The sequence below is a fragment of the Strongylocentrotus purpuratus genome, unplaced genomic scaffold, assembly GCF_000002235.5.
Source record: "Strongylocentrotus purpuratus isolate Spur 01 unplaced genomic scaffold, Spur_5.0 spur5_scaffold_1, whole genome shotgun sequence".
In the NCBI taxonomy this organism is placed as follows: domain Eukaryota; kingdom Metazoa; phylum Echinodermata; class Echinoidea; order Camarodonta; family Strongylocentrotidae; genus Strongylocentrotus; species Strongylocentrotus purpuratus.
Window position 1 is genome coordinate 50,090,441 of NW_022145594.1, and position 25,104 is coordinate 50,115,544.

Consider the following 25,104-nt stretch of genomic DNA (forward strand, 5'->3'; position numbering starts at 1 on the left):
GTCTACCGTCGTTCTTCCGTTTGTCGATTCTATTTCTCGCCAGCTCCGCCGACACCTAAAGAAGCATAGCATATGCGCCGTTTTCAAGTCCGACACCACTATTCGTAACCAGCTGGTCCACCCGAAGGACCCCGTGCTACCCGGAAGACTCGACGGCGTTGTCTACAAGATCCCATGCGGGACTTGCGACAAGGTCTACATCGGCGAAAAACGGGTAGACCCGTCAGCGAAAGAATGCTAGAGCACCGCAGAGATGTCAAGCACCGTCGCATATATATTTTATTATCCCAATTGGGATGAGGTGAGCTGTATAGCGCGGGATAAGTACTGGTACACATGGCGTGTTAAAGAACTATCAAAATCTGTTTACACACCAATAATATCAATAGAGATAACGGCATTGACATCCCGGAGGAATGGCTTCCCACCATCCGCTGACACGCGCCCCCTTCCGTTGCCCGCCGCCCTACGGCCACACCACCGGATAGCACAGTTTCTGACGCTACCTCCTCCTCATTTCGCCCACCAGTAGCACCGCCCGTCACTGACGGGGTTTCCCCGACATCCGCATCCCGCCCACTGGTCGCGGTTTCTGATTGGTCGATTTCACTGACCAATAGCAGCGCAGCAGTTCTGGCACCCTCGGAAAAAGACGCTTGCAGCGGCGATTGTCCACATTGCCTGACGAAGACTAGCAGTTAGCAGTCGAAACGTCGCAACCCTCGTTTGCTCTCTTCGTGTGACAACAGATCAACTTATACTCTTATTGTACTACCACGATGATCAACCTCTTCCGCACTAACAATGAGGCGCTAAGCCGAGACAGAACGCTCAGCCAAGCGGTTGAAACAAAGTCTGCAATGCGGACGCGAAAGTAGGAAATGCAGGGCAGAAATGAAAGTTATCAATCTGCCTAAATAAAGAAAAGTGACGGGGAACCCGTACCCCCAATTTAAACGCAATTAAAAGGAGCATGGAAACAGATATGCAAGACACACCAAACTGCGTCAAAAAAGGATAAAATCCTCGAAATTGATACAAGTGACTTAGCTGTCATGTTCTCTTGGCGTGCGAGAAAAGAAGAGGAAGATGGCGGGCGTGCGCAGATGTGACTTTTAGTTCTCGACGGCTGCGTAGTTGAGGGAAACTAGCAAATAATAGGTAGATACATTGATTTATTGCTAAAATCCACTATCGTCATTAATAATATTATCATTATTGTCATTGTTATTATTGTTATTAATATCATTCTCATAAGTTTTTTTTCTTCAATATAATCACTTATTATTATATAATAATAATAATAATTATTATTATCGAAAATAATATCGCTAGTGATATTCGTTTGTCTCGCAATGTGGTCAATAAGGAATCTAAAAGTTCACAACGTTTCGTGTGCATCTGCAACACTTCATCTGGTGATAATAACTACTGTAAGCAAGGGTCTTTTATACTCTACGGGAGGACCGGCGGAGCGGTCCATAATTCGATCGATAATTGGAACAATAACGCACAATGCCTATTGGTCGACCCTATTGGACTGGTGCATTAGCCGAACCAGCGGCCGAATCCAGCGGCCTGGTGATTGGTCGATCACCGTGTGCGTCGACCAATAGGCATTGTGCGTTATTGTTCCAATTATCGATCGAATTATGGACCGCTCCGCCGGTCCTCCCGTAGAGTATAAAAGACCCTTGCTTACAGTAGTTATTATCACCAGATGTAGTGTTGCAGATGCACACGAAACGTAGTGAACTTTTAGATTCCTTATTGACCACATTGCGAGACAAACGAATTTCACTAGCGATATTATTTTCGATACTATATCCGCAATGAGTAATATATTTAGCATTATTATTATTATTACTTTCATTATAATTATCATTTATATTATCAATATCAATTATTTAAAAAAAATAAACAAATACTGAATTATTACAATAAAAGAAGCATGCCTAAAACAAAAAACCTAAACAAAGTTTACCACTGATCTTGAGATCTTGAGCAATTGGGGAAGGTTGATTATGTAATACATACAAATCAATGTATATAGTGAGATTTTGGAATGATACAAATTAAAAGATGGACTAATTCTTGCTGAATAACACATGCACTACACACACATATTTGGTCCAAACTTTCTGTTATTGTAATATTTCAAAGATGGAATTTGAAAAGCAATCCCGTGAAAGCTTACAATTTTTTCTCCATTTTCACCAGAACACAGCCTTTTATAAATGTAATGCTTCATGGGAGAAATTCCAATTGTTAAACATATTTGTGGCTTACACCCAGTAATGGACCAGTGACGGCCTGGTGGGGAGCAGTAGCTGGCAGGTTCAAATCTCGCTGGTTCCAAGCCTTTTTCTGACTTGTTTTTCAATTCCAGATCGGGCATGCAATCTTTATTTACGGGGTGTAAGCCACAAATATGTTTAAAGAACACAGCCTTCTTTTCAAAATAAAATATAGATTAGTTACGTACTTTGATAATGTTGACACCCCTGCCGCTTGTGATTCTACTGTTGTTCTTGTTGTTCCAATATCTTTATTTCAAAGAAAGAGAAAAGATGAAAAGATAGAAGATTTAAATTCATAAAAAGGTAAGTCCATTATGGTTTATGTCAGGAAAGCACAATATACAAATGTATACCGGTACATACATATAAGTGAATACCGGTATGTATAAGCTCGAGAAGCAACAAGAAGGTAAAAGCCAAATCAAATCTTCCTCATGACTGGCAGCTCTTTAAATCAGATATTAAGGAAGCATATACAGTGGAGGTCAACAACAGATTTGAGGCATTGTATCAAGACATCAAGAATCCTACAGCGAATGAGATCTACTCCGCACTGATAGAAGCTCACGAAGGAGCAGCCACAAAATACGTATCAAAGAGAAAGGGCAAGAAGAAACGGGTGCCATGGGAAAACGAAAAGATCAGGGAGGAACGGAAATGCCTTAAAGTAGCATATAATAAAAAGAATGGCGCACCAACTGCCGAACATGCAGAAACACTTGACGAAGAGCAGTCAAATTACATAGCTAAAAAATGCACTGAGATCGAGATTGGTGCAGTCCAACAGCAGACTAGGAAAGTATGGAATATTGTGAAAGAGATCACTGGAAAGGCCTCGACCCCAGTGGATCAGCTTAGAGGTAAAACACCACAAGAGAGACTAAACCAGTGGAAAGATCACTTTTCTAATCTACTTGGTCAACCTCCACCAGATAACAACAACCCAGTATTTGAGGAAGATGGTCCAAAAGACACTCCCAATCAAAACAAGCAAATTTACCATTGGAGAACTCAAAGTGGCAGTTACCTCCCTCTCCAATAATAAATGCCCAGGTGTGGATGGAATCCCAGCAGAGGTATGGAAGTCTGGTGCCCTTGACCAACAGCTTCTGGAAGTATGCAACAGAACACTTATCCATGGCGAGAAACCAGACTTGTGGTCTAGGAGCATAATAATCCCTGTACCCAAAAAGGGAGATCTCAGTACCCCTTAAAACTACCGTGGCATAGCACTGACCCCAGTAGCTGCAAAAGTATTCAACAAAATGCTTTTGAATAGAATCTGTCCTCATCTGGAACCCCTTCTCCTCAAGAACCAGAATGGATTCTGTCCAGGAAGATCTACAGTAGCGCAAATTCTAACTTTGCGAAGACTGGTGGAAGGTATTAAAGCAAAGCATCTGACAGCAGTGCTTACGTTCGTGGATTTTAAGAAGGCCTTTGATTCAATCAATAGGAAGAAGATGTTAGAGATCTTAAGAGCCTATGGAATACCACACACAAGAGTTACAGCTGTCTGCAGTAGGAGTGATGTACAAAGATACCACAGCTCAAGTACGTTCACCAGATGGAGAGACTGATTCCTTTACCATCTTAGCAGGAGTGCTTCAAGGAGATACCTTAGCACCATACCTATTCATCATAGCATTGGATTATGCTCTAAGAAGGCTACTGAAGGGTTCGAGGATCTAGGCTTCACCCTACAGGAAAGGAAAAGTAGCAGATATCCTGCTGAAATGATCACAGATAGCGACTTTGCTGATGATATTGCACTAATCTCAGACAATCTGGAAAAGGCACAGAAGCTCCTAGAACAAGTGGAGTCTGCAGCAAGCCAAGTCGGTCTACAAATAAACAGTACTAAGACAGAATTCATGATGTACAACCTTCGTGAAGGCGAGATCTGTACTGCTGACAGGACAAAGCTGAAGCAGGTCCAAGACTTTCAGTACCTTGGCTCGTGGGTTGATCAGTCAAAACAAGACCTGAATATCCGAAAGGCAAAAAGCCTGGACGGCTTTGAACAAGCTGACAGCCTTTTGGAAAATCAAACCTCGGGAGAAAACTGAAAGTCCGTTTCTTTAGGGCTTCAGTGGAAACTGTACTGCTCTATGGATCAGAAGCCTGGACATTGACGAGTAGCCTGGCAAAACTGGATGGTTGCTATACAAGACTCTTGAGAGCAGCACTAAATGTCAACTGGAGTGACCATATGACCAATATTGAACTATACAGTATAGGGACATTACACCGATCTCAGCCAGACTGAGAGACCGTCGCCTCCGTTTCAGTGGGCACTGCTGGAGGAGCAAGAGTGAAATCATTTCACAAATGCTCTTCTGGGAGCCCTCAAGGGGCAAACGCACCAGAGGGCGCCCAGCAATGACTTACATTGACCAGTTAGAAAAAGACACCTGTCTACCAAGACAGGAGCTCCCAAAGATCATGGAGAATAGAACCGAATGGAAAAAGCTTGTCAAATCAGTGCGAGCACGCTCGACCTAGTAGTACGTATAAGTGAGTGTTGCATATATGTGTAAGTTTAGAAGGAGTTTAATACTAACCTTTTTTAAATGCTTTCAGGATATGACCAACATATATTGAGCAAAGTTCATCACAAGAAGCACTATCTTCCGGGCATTTAAGGATATCTCGAATGGGTATCAATGCCTTAACGTCGCATTCAGAACATTTTGGACACAATATTCCAACAGAATATTCTATCCTTCTTGCCCATAGCTTTTTGAGTACCTCCAGTGTTTCATGGACATGGTCAATAATCTAAACCAATGAAGAAAAAAAACATTTACTACAGCATGATAAAACACTAAACACTGTGACATATCAATACAAAGGGTTTGATGACTGATATTAATGAAATAAAGTTGTGTGGTGAGAAATTTCATGAAAATTGGAAACTCCAGAGTAAAAAGGCAACTTTACATCACGGCTCTCGTTTGTACTACTTGCAGCAGACAATAATTTGTGTACGCTAACCAGATTCTGTATAATTTATGTTACCATAATGAATCATATACCAATGGGTAGTAGGTGTAGGCCACTATTAAAGATATTAATCAATAGTTTGTAAAAAGTAAGGTAATATTAATTATGTCTCGCTCACCTGTGACCAAATAACATGGATGTGGCCAAAGAGCATCCCCAACCCAAGGATGGTTGCACTTGGAACAAGGGCATAGTGCCTAGTCATGAGAAAGTCTTTTAAGATTATTTTATTACTAATGCTGCCAGATCCTAAAAAGGCTGGGTCATTTTGGTGCTCCTCAGCAGAGGCGATCTCAGCTAGCTTAGGCGAGGCGTCAAAAATATCGATACCAGCAGGCTGCCGCCTCACGTATTGGCGCATCGAGGCTGCAATTACGGCCGAAGCCTGGATGGGGCAATTATTTTTCACTTATTAGCCCAGCCGGCTTGCGCCAGGCTGGGCTCTGAGGCTCGGTTTCCATTCGAAAGGCGGCAGCCGGCGCATGCTTTTGTTCGGAGACCATTATGATGACATCATGAGTTAATTGAGGGTCATACCGCCAGCGGTAGCCGGCTGAGCTAATTTAAAAATTGCAGCCAGGACGCACAAGTGCAGTTAGCTGCCGCTGGCTGGTATATTTATTTTTGACGCCTCGCCTTAGGGAGTGACAAATAATTCTGAAACATGGTGCGAAAATAAAGGATAAGCCCATGAAGTTTCATATCTATGTCTTAAATTGCTTTTGAATTATTGCTTATCGACTAATACATATGGGGAAATTGCCACTTTAGCCACAATTTTTTGACGCTGTTGGTCAGAATTTTATAAATTTTCTATCAAAAGATGCTTAAGGGTAAAGGAAAGATCCTTGAATGTATCACAGCATGTGTCAGGGGTGGGTCGATTCTGCCTCCCCCTTTCAGGGTTAATACTTACGTTCTCATTCAAGCTGACTCTGGCCTTTGTTCGCCCGGATGGTGCACCGGCTGGGGTCACTGCATATATCGTAACCTATCAAGACACCAGGATAAGATGAAAACAAGCAATTGTATTATCTAGTTTTTTTTAAATATATAGATCTAATCAATCGATCATACACCCTCTGAGTCTGTAAAGAGGGTTTGCCTTGTTTTTTCTCTTTCCTCCTGTTGTACTACTTGATTTATATTTAATTACTTATATAGTTTAGGACAGGCTTTGAGAGGCCTTTGGCCTTTGTTTGTCCCCCACATTTTGATACTTCTGTTGTTATTTGTTGGAATTGACTTGTAATGTGTATGTTTGTTATTGTGATTTTTATCAAATGTGCAAACAAATAAATTGAATTGAATTGAATTAAATCAAAGATGTTGGCTTAAATGGTGAAATTTTACAGGTATATCTACAAAATTCTATTATTATATTACCTGGGTTTTAGAGGGATAAGAGGCTACTGCACTTAAGAATTATATGGATATATCAAGGGTAAAGTAGTTTCATGTCACCCCCAAAAAGGTTGAATCACTATCTTTATTAGCTACGGTATCCATTTTTATAAAAATCACGAAGATCAGACAGACCTATACTCCGCTTTTCTGAGGGGGTAATATGTACATTTTTCTTGAAACGTTATTAGGGAACGTCACCCATAGCAATTCACTGATCATGTTGATGTTTTACGATATTATATGTAGACGCACAATAGATGTTACATTACAATTATTAACATTATTTGATTAACTCAGATATATATTTATAAATAAATAATATAAATAATCTTGCTCTACGATTGGTTAAAAGTAAATCATGTGATGAATGATAGTTCGCCCATCATTGCGCTTTGGGAGAAGCCAAAAGTTTGTTACACTGTGTAGATAGTACTACTATCTACACAGTCAGTGCAACACACTATAATTGTATACGTTGTGTATTGCTCTCCTCTTTAAGCGCTTTTAGTGTTAGTACGCGAACTTTGGTCACGCACGAACTATGGTCACACCACCATACTGCATACACTGTACGTTTCGTACACCGTTTGCTAGATGTTAATTGATGACTAGACTTGTTGCTCTAAAATGACAGAAAAAGTGAAATGTTTCCGATGTGGAATATAAAGCAAATAATCACCTTTTGGTTTCAGGCGATGGCAAACTATCACTTCCTTGGCAATCTGAATGTATACGCTATATTTCCTCAGCTTCGCTTCGGAAAGATAGCTACATCCAGATCGCCTCAAAAGTGATAGTTTGTCCCATCACTTTCACCAACGGTAATTATTTGCATACTATCAAACAACAGTATAACATCAACATGTATGTGATAGTGGTACACGTAGTCCTACCTTAATTTGATGACGCTCTTTACTGTGGATCTCATTTGTCATCACCACTCTATGACGATTGTCAATATAGAACACCATTTGCCTGCAGTGGAAAATTGGTTTGATAGACTCCTTTCTCTCCATAGACCATTTTGCCATTCGAACATAGAACCGGTGTAAGAAACCGTCTATCAAATAACAACGGATTCCCAACATCATAAAGATTTGGAATTTTGAAATTCAGAATCGACTGGTTACTTCTACAGAATATACAAACTTATGGATATAAAAATATGATAGTAATAAGAACGGGAACGACAACAATGATGATGAAGATGATTATGATAATAGTCATGATAATTATAATTGTAATAGTAATAGCAGTATTAAGAGTAATAGTAATAATAAAATAATAATTGTAGTAATAACTGCAACAAGAATGATAATTATAACAATAGAATAATAATAGCAACAATAATTTTGATAAAATAATATTCAAGTACATGTTTGAAACTAATAAGAAAGCAAAAAAAAAAAAACAATTTTGTTAAAAAAAACACAGGCCCTACTAAAGTATCTCGCGCATATGCCTAAATGGTTCCCTCATTGATCTTAATGTTGACTCTCAGGTTAGGCGTAGGGGTTGTGGTAGTGCATATATTATGTGGGCGAATTATTTAGAAGAATTATCAAGCAAGTTCAGCATCAGTAAACATACATGTCCTTTTGTTGTGCCTCTTTCTACAATCTCCTGATGGCAGTAACTTGGCTGATATGAATAAAGTGACTTATTTCTAGAAGTATAATGTATATACAATACAGGAATTTAAAGATATCCTTGTGTAATAGGTACTTTTTTTAATAGGTAGGATCCCTACAGTCACAGCAGATTATCCTCACAACTTTGTCATTCTCTTCGAGTCTGGACTGCATAACGAGTAGCTTATGATATTATCCCTTACAATATTAGATTTCAAAATTAAACAAAACGCTCTTTCTAATAGGTAAAGAAAAATAAACCAACCTGGTAAGAAGTGATTGAAGTCAATGGTAAATTTGACTTCATTGTCTTTGTCATGACATTCCTTCTCATCAAGCATAGGAGAGGAACGACAGGGAACGAAGAACCCTCTCTATTGAAATAAGATGAGTATTTCAATGTTGTAGTACAGTACATGATTTTAATGCATATCGTTTTATGAATGCTGTAATTATGAAAGATGTGAAGTACACTTTTTTAGTAAATTACAGTTAAGGGAGTCACATGTGGTAGTCCTTGAGGGCCCTTAGATGACCTAATAAAAGGCTTTAAATTCTCGCTACCCTAAATAGGTACGAAAATCTCGAAATTCGCGAGACGAGGTAATTTTCACTCTCTCGGGTCGTCACTACAACTTCCGGTATAGAGTCCCATCCCGCTGGCGCTAGCGCCTGTGTTCGCTGTGCAGAGTTTTCACGCACGCTAAAATCGATGCCAATCAGTGTAATTTGTACAGATTATAATATGCAATGAAAAGCTTCGGGCAGAATTAGTGACTTTAGCACAAAAGGCCGTTAAACTCTACCGTGAAAGAGAGGGTTGTGATCACGAACGCCTGCACAGGAAGCTGTAATGTCGAAAAGCTATCCCATAATGCAATGCGCGTTTTCAGGATTTTCCCCGGATCTCGGCAGAATCGCTATTTGGGGTAGCGAGAATTGTCTCATACATTAATAAGTGAAGTTTGGATTATATACTGTTATGTTGATTACAGTTTACCTTATCATTCATTGCCTTCCCTTAATCAGTTAATGGCTCCTGATGGAAAAATATATTTGTGTAAAAGACTGATGATCGGAGGACCATCTCCACTGAAACTATGGATTTCAAAGCGTGTTTACATCTTACCCCATCAGGCCTATCGGGTATTTCACAGATCAGATCAAATGTAATCATCATCTCGATAATGTCATCAAGCTGATCATGGTCTCCTTTATGTTGCTCCCAGACAGCTTCGATCAATTCTATACTAAGGATACCCTTTTCCATGAGATCTCTCCAATATTTGGCTAGGCCCTCCTCCTAGTTTATAATGAAAGGTAAAGAAATATTGAGCATATAATTATTTCAAAAATGTTTTCAAAATGTACATATTGCCAGTGCTGGTCAAAATAAGAAAAATTAGAGTACTAGCTTAAAGGTAATACAAAGTTTCAGGACCCATTTCTTTTCTTATTTTCTACAGGTACATGTATTTTTTTTTAAACAGCTTTGGAATAATTGGGGTCATTGCCCTGCTGGAAAAAAAATTGGTCCTCAATCAGACATTCGTCTACCAGCAGAACAACAACCCAAAATATTCCTTGAAGCTGTGTAAAATCTCCCTGGAGAAAAAAAAAAGAGAAGGGGATCCTGAAAGCCAGTCTCAAGATGTGAATCTAATGGAGCTGCTATGGGAAGAGCTGGACAGGAGGGTCCGAGAAAAATGACAAACTAGTGAGCCTCATTTGTGGTTGATTCTTCAGAAGGCATGGCAAGACATTTCCAGTGAATACCTCCACAAGCTAGCCAGCCGGATTCCCAGGGTGTGTTATGCTGTGGTTGCTGCCAGGGCAGGGTCATTGATGAAAAGTTTCTATGATTCTACACATGATCAAATCAAACTTTGAAATGTCAAGAAATTTGCATTTCATATCATACCAATCTTCATTTAGGCATCCCTGTAAAAGTTAAGAGTAACACAAAAGCAAAAAATAAACACTGAAAAATGATTTCCTTTGAACAGAAAGTGTTGTGGTGTTCCCAAAGTGTTGATGTGTGTTTTTAATCGAATACTAAAGTTCTGCATGCGTAAAAGAAAGCTTATTGTTTATCAGTCAAATTCAGAAAAATTCATTAATAAAAACAAGGGTAGGATTTTGTAGAATGTCGCAAAGGCAGAAGTGCTGTCACCTCTTTGTTTAGCTGGGTATGATATACATATACAGAGTAAGTCACAAAAATGTCCCACTTTTTAAGAGTTGTATTGTTTGAAGTATGAATATTTAATCAAGGGTTTGAATGAGCGTTCCATTCCCGACAAGGCCCACCCAAACTGTTACTTTTTGTTGGGAATGATCCTTCTTGTACAAAAAGTTGAGTGGTCGCTGTCCTTTTAGCGCACATTGGCGGATGTTGTGCTTCATGATGATGATGATGATTAAATGATGGTGGTAGTGAATGTGCACTAAAGGGAAAGATTGTCAGGGTTATGCCACTTAAACATTCAGTGATCATGATATAAATCAATGCTTAATCAGAAAAGGGGAAATTGTGAAATTGTCACCGTGTGTGTTGTGTGTGTGCTTGTATGTAATATATTCACACAAACACACACACACACACATGTTCGCGCCCCCACATCCTCAGAGCAATGAATCAAACAGTACAACATTAAATCAATTTCTAACTTTGTTTTTCTCTTTTTACATTTCCTTCCTCCCATTCTTTATTTCTTATCTTTTATTCCTCTACTTTTCTTCTCTCTTTGAATATTTATTACACAATTTAAAACGAAAGTAAACAATATTTCGAACCATTGTCTTGTCATCCATGACTGTTATGATATTACTGACGATGCTGTTCAGAAACTGTGGCTTAAGTACAATAAGCTCACATCCCTCATGATATATGAGGTGTCCTATGTCATGGTAGAACTTTAGAATGGCATACACTTCTTTGAGGTCGTTGATTCCCAAAGTTTTCATTGTTGAGTGTGCCTGTGTAAGAAAATAATTGAAACAAGTCTGACCAATTGTGTTATATGTACCGAATAGCGTTAACATCCGGAAAGCTCTCTTATCATCAATGCAATGTTCAATATTGGGCATTCCATAAAATATCATGCGTCTGTTCTTCAGATTTTCCTGTATTTTGTTTATACATATATTTCATTCAATTTATTTTCATCTTCTTGGGGTTCATAAAGTTAAGGCACTAAGTGATAAAACATCTTAAAACATGTGTGCAATTTACAGTTATAATAATGATACCGGTAATGATGATAATGATGATAATGATAATGATAATGATAATAATAATAATACTAATAATAAAGATAATAATGTAATAACATTGGATATTTTTTAGCGTACATATCCACCCCACAAGGTGCTCAAGGCACTCCAACATTATCCCGGCTCTGGAAGGCTAGTTTTCTGTGCTCACCAAATTCAATGAATTCCTTCTTACCGGTACCCATTTAACACCTTGGTGGAGAGTGGCAAACATAGATATTTGTCTAGCCAAAGGAGATCGGACAAGCACCTTTAATCTATTTACGGTAGGTGGTCTTCCCATCATGATACAAATTACATTGTATCACAATTTTTGAAGCCCAAACCTCTAGTTGTTCTTGAGATATTGCAATATCAAAGCTGATACCTGTAATTTCAACCATTGACATCTATGACCTTTGATCTGCTTACTTCAAAATCTAATCAGATGGTCTTCCTAGGGTGGGACACACTATCCCTAAGTTTGAAGTTCATACCTCAAGTGGTTTTTGAGATGTTGTAATAACAACGATATACCTTTAATTGAAGAAATTTGACCTCTATGACCTTAGACCTACACATCCCGAAATCTAATGAGATTGTCTTCCTACAGTGATACACATTATCACCAAGTTTGAAGTTTATACCTGAAGTGGTTCTTGAGATATTGTGATAACAAGGTGCTTCTACTAGTGCCATATTCTCATTGCAAAGCTATTGAAACAAGTCAACGCAAAGCATACATTGTAGCATCCCCTCGCAGGGTACAAATGGCCTATATACCTCAGAACAAGTTACCTCCATTGGACTATACTATTATATTACTACGCAAGGAAGTTAACCACATTTTCACATATGTAATTAGGTGTTTTTGCATAGTTAATGAGCTATGACCTTTCACCTATGACCTACATACTCAGAAATCAAACTTAGGCTGTACATGTTTTTTTATTCCACATACCTTCATATTAAATTTCATTAAAATTTGTCAAACATTACTCAAGTTATCGAATGGAAACCAGGTTCACATATTTAATGAGCTATGACCTTTAACCTACTTCCTCGAAATCGAACTTAGGCTGTGTTTTGATACCATGAACCTTCATATTAAATTTCATTAAAATCCATCAAACAATACTAAAATTATAGATGGGAAACCAGATTCGCATATTTAATGAGCTATGACCTTTGACCTACATAATCCAAAATCAAACTTACGGTAGGCTGTGTTTCGATACCAGGAACCTTCCTATCAAATTTCATTAAAATCCATCAAACAATACTAAAGTTATGGATCGGAAACCAGATTCGCATATTTAATGAGCTATGACCTTTGACCTACATGCTTGGAAATTGAACTTAGGCTGTGTTTTGATACCATGTACCTTCATATCAAATTTCATTAAAATCCATCAAACATTACTAAAGTTATCGATCAGAAACCAGATGTGTATTTTTTCGCATGTTTAATGAGCTATGACCTTGACCTACATACTCCAAAATCTAATTTACTCTATATTTTGATATATTATGTACCTTCATATCAAATTTCATTAAAATCCGTCAAACATTACGTAGTGGATAAGTCGTCGGACTGTGAATCACAGCCTAGCATAGCCGGGTAATGTTGGAGCGCCTTGAGGACCTTGCAAGGTCGATACGTGCGCTATATAAGAATCCAATATTATTATTAAACCAAATTTGTTACGGACGCACGGAAGGAAGGAATATTATATCACTTCCAACTTCGTCGGCGAGGGGATAAAAATATGTTAATGTTTAGTTCCCTATCTGGTGCTACACTGCTAGCCTGCACTTGCAAAACGATTTTCTTTCTTATCTGGCGATTCAGCTGTACAAGAGTATAAGGCAGGAAAAGGGAGGGTTATTTTTTTCCATGACTGTGTGCATCATTTTTTTCCATGACTGCACAAAGAATGCAACGATTTCCGCTCTGCTTACCTCTGTCACTGTCAGAGTCTTTCGATCACTGTCCTCTATTTCAGTTAAAAATGTTCTCCATTTAATTGGCATCAGAACTTTCATGTATGCCGAGTCCTTTACGAGTCCATCAATGCGATCTTGAATTTTATTCACCTGCAAAATAAAATTTGATAACTCAGAGATAACCCAACATAATTACATGCCTTTCCACGGCTTCTCTCATCTTATATATTTTAGTGTTTTTACTGCCTGTGGTAAAAAAACATTTACTATATTTTATTATTTTTTTAAATATATATCTGCCAATGTATGAAAAACCTATTCTGATTGGAAATATACTTCAAAATCTTCTGGAAGGTAGTTACTGCAACAATCAAGGAGGAAATTGTTATCGTAATCAATGAAATAGAAGTGCAGCCTTTCAAAATGCTATCATTTTTTATTAATACTATTAATACTACTTCTAATAATACTACCTCTACTACTGCTTCTACTACTACTGCTACTTCTACTACTCCACATATTAATAAGAACAACAACAATGATCATTATTGTGGTTTCATTTACCCACATTACCTCATCAGCATTAAACCTGTAATACCATGCTTCCTCGGAGCGTTTCTAATGAGGACAGAAAAACTGCACAAAAATTCGCAAGCAAACACTCGTAAATACACTGCAGAAAATTAGAAAGAATTGCTCAAGAGTTTTCAACTCCTCAGATTGAGTGATTACTTGCACTTCCTGGGAAGGTTGTGCCACAATTTGATGTCTGGTACCTAGTCATAGCTGCTATTCCATGCTAATTACTAAGAGATTATGAAAGCAGAATGCCCATAGGCAACACTAAGGCAGGATGAGATCTCAGTAATCTCGCGCAGTGTCAGATTGCACAGTAAGCTGATGTGTGCAAGCGCTTTGCTGTTACAATCCCTAACTCCACAGAATTATAGGATGCCGGTTTGAATTGTGGGGTGCAATATGGCAAGTATTTTCATTGTGATGCCTACAAGTGAGAATGCCCTTATACAAGTGATTTACACGTTGAAGGCTTTTGGTATTACCATGTGTTAGCCTTATTGAAAAGACTTATACTATTTTGTGAAAAGAACTCACTTAAGGGCTATTTTACAAGGAATAAAATAGGATAAAGGAAAGAGAAGAAAAAGAAAAAGATGAATCAAACAAAATGATATTAAATCTATCACTTACACAAGACTTTATTTTTGGTGTTTATACATGAAGAATGAGGTGAAATGGAAATATGAGAAGGTCGGACCAGGAAAGAAACCATGGTGATAGAGGTTTTGGGCAGACGTACCACAGAAATTGAAGGAAAAAAAAAACTATTGGTATCTGTAGAGTGCTTCTAAAAACGAATTTCAAACTATTTTTGTGACAAGGAGGATCGAGTAGGCCGACAAGTAATTTGACATATGTCAGGCTACCACATGGTGTTACCCTCATCAGCCTTCAATTGTGAATAAGAGTACTCATTCATTGCGGAAACCTACAAACAGCATCTGATAAAGGTGAAATCGCAAACTACAGTGCGTCTCAATAAAAAAGATCAGTTACAAAAGGTTGCCCCAATTAACTATTCCAACCAGGTGCTAGGAAATTGGCATACATGTGGAGAGCTTAGGGTCTCTCTATCACCCGACACCAAAAAAAAAGAATATTTCACTTTTTCAATGAAAATTACTGGTACAAGCCACTTTTCTGAAAAAGGGTGCAAAATCCAGAATGGGTGTCTGGTCTGGCCGGTATACACAAAGTTGAGAGTCGAGAATCGTGAAAAGGCTTAGAAATGTTCATATTCTGAGCCTTATAAAAGACAATTTATGACAGAACATGCTCTATTTAATAAACCTCTGCATGTGCTGGCATATCATTCCACAACAACTAGGCGTTGTGGCGTGCGCCTGTAATCCAGCTAAAAAGTGGAAGTTACAAACCGATTCAGCCGAGGACACAAGTTTGAAACTGAGTAACATCTTTCGGATGGTGACGTTTAAAGGTCAGTCCCCAGACGTAAATAATCAGATCTGATTGATAGACGTCTGTGAAAACCCAATACACACACATCATTTGAAGCATGACTGAGTAATTAACTACTTTTTAGTGTGTTTTAAAGTATCAGTTTTTGGTGAGTTTGTAACATTTTGAAATGGCATTACAACTTTGCCAAAAAATATCCCCAATGCCGTTCAATACAGAAATAGTCAGTAATCCATTGATTAATCAAAAGGAAAATAGATCTACCAGTATCAGTAAACCAATCAATCAACTCAACTCATTGATCATTCACACATGAGTTTAAACTTGAAAATAAATGTAAGCTTTTTCTGAAAAAATGCAAAAATTTAAATTTCATGACCATTACTGTTTGCTTCAATAATGAAACAATGAAACATGTTAATGTCCCACTTTTGGCCAACTTCAAGGGTACATGTAAGTAGGTACGTGGCAATTATGTTGAGATAACTGCAGAGCCTGCATGAAGAGTACTTAATATCAATAATGATGAGCCTAAATAAGACCAAATTATTGTTCTAGTTATTATCATGATAATAATAATATTAATAATAATAATGATAATTAATAAAACTGCAAAATTAGTAAGTTTGTTTTCATATGATAATAGAGCCCCTAATCTGTCCAGCGTATACAATTTTTTGGGAATACCTTTTCAACTGCAAATTGTTTTGAGATGGACTATACGGCTAAAATTGTAAATCACATGGTAATAATAACTGAATTTGTAATATCATCATTAACCAACAACTTACTTCAGACCCTTGAGAAAATCGATTGTCAATCCCACACATGGGAAAGAGAACTTGCTTCCAATAGGGTTTAGATCCTAACTGTTTCTTCAGTTCTTGGAATTTGTCCTTGACCTGTGTAGAAATCAAATATGTGGTTAGTAGTGCCTTAGATTTAATTTGTACCAGGAACCCCTCCCTCCCTCCCCCCCCCCCCCCCCGCCTCTCTCTCTCTAATACTGAACCTCATTTTACATGGTGGATATCACGCCATATGATATTCAACATTAGCTAATTAAAAAAAACTCACATTACATTATAAATTGGAATTCATTAAATTGTTTACAACGGTTAGTTCATGATATTAGACGGAGGAAGGAACTGTCACTGCAATTGTTGATAATTAATGAGTTGTTGGTCGAGGTTCAGTTGCATGATATTACAATTTCCAGGGTTCGTACACTTACACATTTTAAAAATTCCATGACTTTCCATGACTTTCCAGAGCAGGATAATGTAAATTTCCATGACCATTTTCAATGATGAACATGTCTTAATTTAAAGCGTACAACTATAAATCATTGCAATACTAGGAGGCAAATCAGAAAACTATGAGGCGCACCCATATTTCGAAGATCCCCCCCCCCCCCAAAAAAAAAAAAAAAAAAAAAAAAAATCTGAAAAAAAATCTGTCATCTTTAGTTTAAAAACAACATTGTTACTAGACCTAGGTCTAACTTAGTTCACAAGCACTTTAACTGTGCCTCGTATAATGAAAAGTGAAAGTATTTTTTGAACACTGAAATAAGACGCGATCTGATCTGGTTAACAAAAAGTCACCAAAAAATATGCCACCAAAAAAAAGCTAACATTGGTCTTTTTGTTAACATGATCGGCTCTTATTTCAGTGACAGTGTTCGAAAATACTTTCATTTTATTACGAGGCACAGTTGAAGTGCTTGTGTACTAAGTTAGACCCAGTAACAATGTTGTTTTTAAAACTAAAGATGACAGAATTTTCCCCCGAGTCCAAACAGGAGAACTTTCCAGAAGAAATGGATGAATTCCCTGACTTTTTGCTTCTGGAAAAAACATTTTTAAATTCCCTGACTTTCCAGAAATTCCCTGACCCGTACAAACCCTGAATTTCACTGAATAAGTATTGGTCTGTTGGTATCATTATCTATGTATCATTCATGTAATTCCCCATTATGTAAATATAATAGTCAAATTTTGTTATCACTGTAATATAGAGGCTGATGATGAGAGATCGATAGGGTTAAGACACAAATCTCAGTTCCGACTCTAGACAGCGTCAATTTTGTCGTAAAATATCTGATAATCTCAAACCCTTTCATTAATTAATTGAATAATTGAATGTGAAGCCTGAACATGGGGATAATGATAACAGATTAATTATTTAAAACAAATAATGAAGTTCTTAAAAGAGTAATACCATCACGCTACCCTGAAGAAGAAAAACGTTCATCAACCCAGTCCAACTACATATACGTCGCCTGCTTATTTTTTTCTTCCAAAATCTATGTAAACAATATCAATGCTTGCAAATACTATTCTTTGTATGATATGATATAAAGAATTCATACCTTCCCTTTTTAAAGTTATCTTACCTTTTCCCCAATGATTTCAGGGCCCTCATCACCGGCAAATGTTCCTATTAACAAGACCTTTGGTTCATGGTGAGAATCTGGTACTGCATAGGTGTAGACTGACATCAACCAAAAATGTACCAATTCCAGAATGGTATGATGTGTTCTTACAGCAGACCCTTTCAACTGAAATTGCAAATCAAAAGTGAATTTTTCATTTTTCATTTGCGGAATTGTTTTACTTTGATCTGCATATTTGATCTGCATATTTGATCAGCTATGAGTCGCCTAGGGAAATTCATTTAAAATTTAGCTAGCAGAAGTTGTTGCTGGTAAGGAAACAGTACGTAACCACATATGGACTTGGGTTGTAGCTGAGGCTTGAGAACAGAATGATCACTACTTACTTGCTTTTGAGCATTTTCGACATCTTCTTCGCGTGGTGCTTTATCACTCAGCTCCAGGTGTAGCGGGATAACCAGAATGTAAAGAGACCGCCACGACAGAAAAAGCTATACAATTTGTGGAGAGAGTAGTTGAAAATGCTTGACCATCTATATGCACTTGTATAGTAGTATGTACACTGTTGCCCATAAAGCTGGAATAATTATGTTTTCAGAAAGATTCCTCTGACTCTGTATATTTTAATTGAAATGCATCAGTAATGACCTTTGACCAGATGTAATGATAACACAATGAATTTGAATTGCAGAGGTGATATTCATTCATGTATAACATTCCATTAACCCTAAAAAGGCCGGGCTATTTGAGGTCTTAGTACGGCCGGGGGGGGGGGGGGGGGCCATTATGGCCCCCCCTTAAGATCTCGGCCGCTCGCCGCGAAAATTTGCGTGCATGTCAAGTGAAGTGTATAGAATAATATGATAATTCATTTTTTTCAAAAATTAACTCATTTGCATATTTATGGTAATTTATGCAAATAAAGTCATAAAAATCACATTTTTACCCATAAATCATATATTATTCATATTTAAGCATTCTTTTTCACTACATATATTCATTAGACCATTCTGAATAATAATACGACAAAAAAAGTTAGAAGAGCCAGCTTATTTCTTATGTTATCCCTTGTTTTGATAATTTCTTATGTATTTCACTGTTTTTGTGGTTTAATTTATTTTCTTACTACAATTCAACTATTTTGACTCCCAAAACAACCACCTAAACTTTAAACAAGACCCAATAACCCATGTTTGATCTGTTTTTTAGGAAACTGACTTTTCCATACGTTTTGTACACAAATCACGAAAATTAGCGATTTTTCGGGCTGACATGCAAAGACAAAAGGTCACGTGACCTTGTAACCGTAGGTCCGATTTTAAAAAAAACTCTTTTAAAAGTTGCACAAGACTCAAAAGAAAAAAGTAAGCGAGCGGCGGGGCGCCATCCATATGCGTTCCCGAGCAATCGGAAAAATCTTGGAGAGGGGGGCCATAATGGCCCCCCCCCCCCCGGCCTTATTAGGGTTAAGTAAGATAGCCTATTGTTTGGTTGTATAAAAGAAAAGGTATTTGATGAGTTGTTCTTTGTACTTGTGTAGAGTTTGTATGCAAGAGGTCCACGTTTTAAGAATTGGCTGTATAATTTTCAGCAAAATTGACACAAAAGTTCCCCAGGCTATGCCCTGCCCTGTCCGACTCCACTGGCAATAGACATAAGAGTGCTTGCACTCCGACAGGGTGGACACAAACAAGTCTGGACAATAGGTGCATATGTTTATAGTGAATTTGAAAAATGTATTTATATTTTGCAGTATCATAACATGAAGAAGCTCTATGGGTGATTATTTGTTACTCCATTTCTTTGTCACCCCCCGCCCCTCCTCCTCTCTAAAATAACAGGTCCATGGACTTACTGGATGTGTGATGTAGTAAATTTCCTGTCCTCCAAAGTCCCACATGCTGTAGGTTATATCAAGTGCGGATGACTTCACCTTTGTGATCTCTTCACGAGTAATACCTTGCGAAATTTTAGCAATTTTTTTGTTATCACTTGTAGGCAAAAGTTTTATGTTACTTTCAGCAACTTCCATCACATTTGTTTTTGTTGCTCCAGATATATTTCCTTCGCCTAGTGTTGATTGGTTGCTGCCTGATTCTACGAAGCAAAATATAAATAATTTTATATTATATAAATAAAATGTAAGCGTTGTCATAGAAATGAGGGATTGTAATCATACATTGAACTGAGCATTAGATAATGTACTTTCGAAGAAAAAAAAAACCATGATACTACCATGGCTCTATATATAAAGTGTACCGTATAACTGGTAGTACCATGGTGAATGTACAGTGGCCAAAATACTGTGTACCATGGTAATTTTGTGTGGGTAAAATCATGACCCTTTGGCCATGAAGGGAGTTTCCAAATGTCTTGAAGCTTTTATAACAGGACGTACAGGCCAATGAATGGATATATAGTTTTAACCAATCAGTACGCAGAAAACTGTACAACCATACAACTACCGGTATACACAGGCGCGTACGCAGGGGGGGGGGGGTTTGGGGTTGAACCCCCCCCCCTTTGGTATTTTTATGTGTGTAAACCCCCCTAAAACCCCCCCTTTTTTTATTTTTTTATTATTAAAAAAAAAAAAAATTATGCAAATGGCTGACCTAAAACAGGTGTCCTTACCCCCCCCCCCCACAACGAAGACAAATTTCAAATCTCGAGACAAAAAAAAAAAGTGTCCTCTTACCCCCCCCCCCCCCCGCCCGCTTATTCAGCATCTGGCTGAGTCGTTGCGATTTTTTTTTGGACTCCAAAAAAAAAAAAAAAAGTGTTCGCTTACCCCCCCCCCCCCATCCCGACTGAGCGACTTTTCGGCCGCAGCGATTTTCAAATTTTTGGGAGCAAAATAATAAAGCTGAGTCGTTTTTAACCTCCCCCCCCCCTTGAAAAAATCCTGCGTACGCCACTGGGTATACAGCTATACATGTACATCCATTGACCAAATGAGAGCTGGCGGGCCGCTTTGTCTGGAATAAGCACATTTTTCCAAACAAAGCCACCCGCTTATCTAGCAGCTTTGAGCTCTGATTTGGTTAAAACCATACATCCATTTCTTATAATTGCATAGTTTTTGGTTGTATAGTCGTACAGCTCCCTGTGTTCTGATTGGATAAAACTATAAATCCATTCGATGGATGTATAGTTGTACAGAATAATGGCCTGTATGGCCTGTCATAAGTATTTGCGATGTTCTAAATTGCTTGTGTTACTCACATCGCTGGAATTTTCAAACTAAATTCAAGCAATAATAATCTATCAAAATAGTTGCAGTCTTCCAGGGTGTCTCGGTTTCCTCTCAAACCTTCTCCATTAATTTCCATGATCAGAAAGTTAGAGAAATGCAAAACTTGTTTAGACTAAATTGTGACCGTTTGGAGAAAACTTAAATGAGAATCTGACATTCCAGGCATGTGGTAGGCGTGAACTGCCCCGGCATCCGTGGCAGCGCAATAAAATTGAGAATAAATTACGACATAACTAAGACACATTGTGACTAAATTGCTCATCATTGACGTCTTCTTTATCATATTCAGCATCGATCTGTTCTTCTATTACACCTAACCGGCAGTAACAAAGAAAACAGATAATTGGTTTATTTCTCAAAACACATTGAATTGAATTATTATGATTGTGTAGAATTTATCGCAGTGAATCTCAAATTTATTTTATTTTTATGTTCACCAGGTAGTAGATGAGAACTTGAAGTTGGTAGTAAGCATCAGGGCCCTGTTTCACAAAACTTGTCATCAATGACACATGACAGTTTTTGTTATAAGCTACTGAAATCCTTGCTTCCGATTGGTTAACAGCAGATTTGTCACTGATTTTTGTCATTTGTCATTGGAAAAAGGCTTTGTGAAAGGCCGGGGTCCCTGTTTGGCTTTTTATTCGTAAGGAAATTACTAGCTGAAAGTAGTACCTAAGCTCTTTCTAAGTACCTTTTCTCTGCATTACGTCACCTTAGTATTTATATCAACAGTGTAAAAATGTGGAAAACGAATCTGCTTCAGAAAATTCTGTCAATCTGACTTTAAACACATGGGCCGTATTGTATACTGAATAGAACAGCATGTTGCTGAAGTGTTGAATGGGGTCCTCGATTACGAAACTACAATTGTTCTTAATGAAAATATACGTTACCTTCGCTGAGATACAGGTCTGCAAGGTTGACCAACTCGGCAGCTTGCAGTGCCTTCCTGAGTTCAATCCGTTCATCTTCCCTAGACACACCTTCTCTCCATTGTTTCAGCATATGATGAGTTCCGTCACTGGTAACACGGTTGAACTTCACATTGGTCATGAGCGCTCTCTGTATATCACCATGTAGGATTCCCAGCTGACCAGCAAGGCTGTCAATCTTGGCTTCGTCGTAAAGGTCGTAAGCTATCTGCTGTAATATGCCTGCAAACTCATCATCTGGAGGCTCTTCTCTAGAATGGTCCCGAGAATGGTCCCGAGAATGGTAACAAAGACAAACATGGGGGTGGTCAAAGAACGTAGGTATGACGGATCAACTTTAAAATGAATACAAAATTATCTTTACTAAGGTGAAGAACAAAAAAGTCAAAATAAGTTCTTCCCGTAATGAGACTATAGAGGATTATGTTAAATTATAACTCCAATCAAGAGTATCATCTTCTACTTGTTTCATTACAGAATGTGTTCATTGTTAAAGTCAACCTATAGCAGTTGACTGACACAAATAGACAGGGATCTCATTTAGAGACCATGCTCGACATGATCGAATTATTAAATTTTATTTAAATTCTTTAAAAGATTTCACTTTCAACTCAAATCACTGTAGACTGGTATGTAGCTAAGATTTTCATGTTTTTGTTAATGATTTTCAATCTTTTATTCACTTCTGCTTTCAGATAATCACAGGTGGTGACTGGTCACGAAATTTCTAAACATGATTTTGGATTCATAGAACATAATTGTTGCCGTACTTTTAGCACTGTTATTGACAGTCTAGGACTACTCATTTTACACACCAAAGTACATTCCGTAGTAGTTTTGTCACTATTAGAGAAATAATGCGTTTATTGTCAATTTGCCATGTAAAGAGTAAAGATATTTCATCTCACCCTGCTTGTACTGTATCACTCCCAAATCCTCCGGTTGAATTATCGTCAGATGATGATGTGCTTGTCATGATGGAATGAAGTCAGTTTGAATGAGAAGGAAAACAAAGAGAATTTAACATACAAATTTGGAATGTTCTCTATCGTTCACTGTATCGGTATTCTAAGTAATTTCAAAGTTTAGCAAAAATGGGGTAGGGAGCTATAAAGAGCATATAGGATTTGATAAGCTTCACATTATACATATTTCAAAAAGTAGCAACAAATTGGATTGGACTTATATAGTATAATGTTTATTTTTTAAAACTTTTAAAGGAAATTGAGATTGGAAAATAAAGTCTTACCACTCTGAGCTTGTTTTCCAGGAGCTCCATTGATGTGTCTCTGCTTTCTTCTTCCGCTCTGCTGATCGTATCTCACTTTCTAGTTGAATTTTGGTTCTCAGCTTCCAGTTCTCACGCTTAAGATATGTTAGTTCTTCTACATGTCCTATGTCAGACTCTGCAATCTGCGAGAATAAAACACTCATTGAAGCAAATGTGCATATAATAACATAGTGAATAATAAAAAAAATATGTCAACCAAGAGCATGTTTATAGAAATATACAAATACAGAAGTTCTCTGCGATGTATGTGTATGACACAAGATTGATATACAGTGCGTCCCAGAAAAAAACGAAACCGAGAATTATTGATGTTTAATCATAACTGAATCACAATTATATTTAATAAATGACATGTATTTGTAAATAAAAACAATTTGAAGAAAGGGTACCAAAAAGTCATTTGGGGGACAGTATCTGAATTTCATTTTCAGCCGTTTTATACGACACCTCAATAAGGAAAAATGAGCCCGGAAAAAGAAAGTTCTGTTTGTTTCAAGCTAGTAATGCTTGCATTTCCATAATTTTAAAAATTGAATTCGTTTTCACTGGATGCCTGCCATAGCAACAAACAACAAACTCTGTTTCGTTAACGATCAGCCATGCATGAAATTAAATTTTGGGGAAATATGATTTTCTCTTTGAAATTCAGATACCATCTGCCAAATTACTTTTTGGTACCCTTTCTTCAAATTGTTTTTAATCACTCATGCTTGAAATATGCATCATATGAATTGCATCAAATGAAAGGAGGATCTAAATATGTGTCATTTATTAATCATAATTGTGATCAAGTTATGAAATAACATTGATATTTCTCGGTTTTGTTTTTTCTGGGACGCACTGTATATATATATGCATGTTTATATACAGTGAAACCTGTCTATAGAGACCACCCAAGGGAGACAAGAAAAGTGGTCTTTATTTACAGGTGCTTTACATGTTTCAATGAGAAACCGTTTTCAAAGGGAAACAAAATATGGGGTGCTAAATATATTACTCATTGCGGATATGGTATTGTGATCTTTTAGATCCCTTGTTGACCATACATTGCGAGACACACAAATGTCACTAGCGATATTATTCTTAATAAAATATGTGGTCTTTGTAGACAGGTGGTCACTAAAGCAGATTTGATTGTATATAGAAAATGAGAAAAAGAGAGTCAAGAGATGTAATGAATTACCAAGAGTAATGGCTATTGGCTCAGAACATGAAGATATTTTTGTTTCTAAAGCGACCAAAAAATAACTGTTTCTGTATGTATTCCATGAAACTCGGCAGGTCAAAGCATATCAAACACATATTATCTGAGAATCTGTTTAAGTTCACACTTACATGTCTATGTTCAGTTCTTGAGGCCACATTTTCTACAGACAAAGAAAAAAGGAATACAATAAAGATTAATAGTTCACAGCGACACAGCCTACCAAACATGTACACTGACACATATCTTAGATCATTAAAATAAAGTGGTGCAGATTTGTTGAAAGGTGTCTTTGAAAAAGACAAGTGTAAAAAACTAAAGTCCTGTATAACATTTCCCCATTGATATTAATAATAATAATAATAGTCGTTCTTGAACAATTTATTTCCGCTCCCCCACTTCTTTTCCACATTCAAATAAACAATTTGTGCTATACCAATTTTGCACCTGCACAGGTGCTTAGAAGCCTAGAACGG

At 37.5% G+C, this 25,104-nt stretch overlaps 1 protein-coding gene and 1 long non-coding RNA gene across 2 annotated transcripts; both read right to left on the reverse strand.

The window, feature by feature from the left end:
* Positions 1–2,259: 2,259 nt before the first annotated feature.
* Positions 2,260–7,880, reverse strand: LOC115921200. The gene is made up of 4 exons (XR_004062804.1): positions 7,607–7,880; positions 6,223–6,297; positions 4,865–5,081; positions 2,260–2,546 (listed from the first exon to the last, which is right to left on the reverse strand). It is a non-coding gene; the product is annotated as an uncharacterized LOC115921200 (long non-coding RNA).
* A 601-nt stretch (positions 7,881–8,481) lies between these two features.
* Positions 8,482–23,109, reverse strand: LOC100888080 (probable serine/threonine-protein kinase pats1). The gene is made up of 10 exons (XM_030978905.1): positions 23,042–23,109; positions 22,095–22,384; positions 19,798–20,039; positions 18,329–18,433; positions 17,943–18,107; positions 16,336–16,446; positions 13,562–13,696; positions 11,141–11,323; positions 9,474–9,647; positions 8,482–8,718 (listed from the first exon to the last, which is right to left on the reverse strand). Exons 1-10 carry the CDS (start codon positions 23,107–23,109, stop codon positions 8,482–8,484), a joined length of 1,710 nt encoding a protein of 569 aa, XP_030834765.1.
* Between the last annotated feature and the right edge of the window lie 1,995 nt (positions 23,110–25,104).

Excerpts from the sequence above, each read along its gene's own strand:
- LOC100888080 (XM_030978905.1), bottom strand. The coding sequence starts at position 23,109 with ATGACAAGCACATCATCATCTGACGATAATTCAACCGGAGGATTTGGG. Across the intron at positions 16,447-17,942 it reads CTGAAATCATTGGGGAAAAG|GTCAAGGACAAATTCCAAGA; the intron begins GTAAGATAACTT and ends ATTTCTACACAG. Across the intron at positions 13,697-16,335 it reads GATTTTCTCAAGGGTCTGAA|GTGAATAAAATTCAAGATCG; the intron begins GTAAGTTGTTGG and ends TTTATTTTGCAG.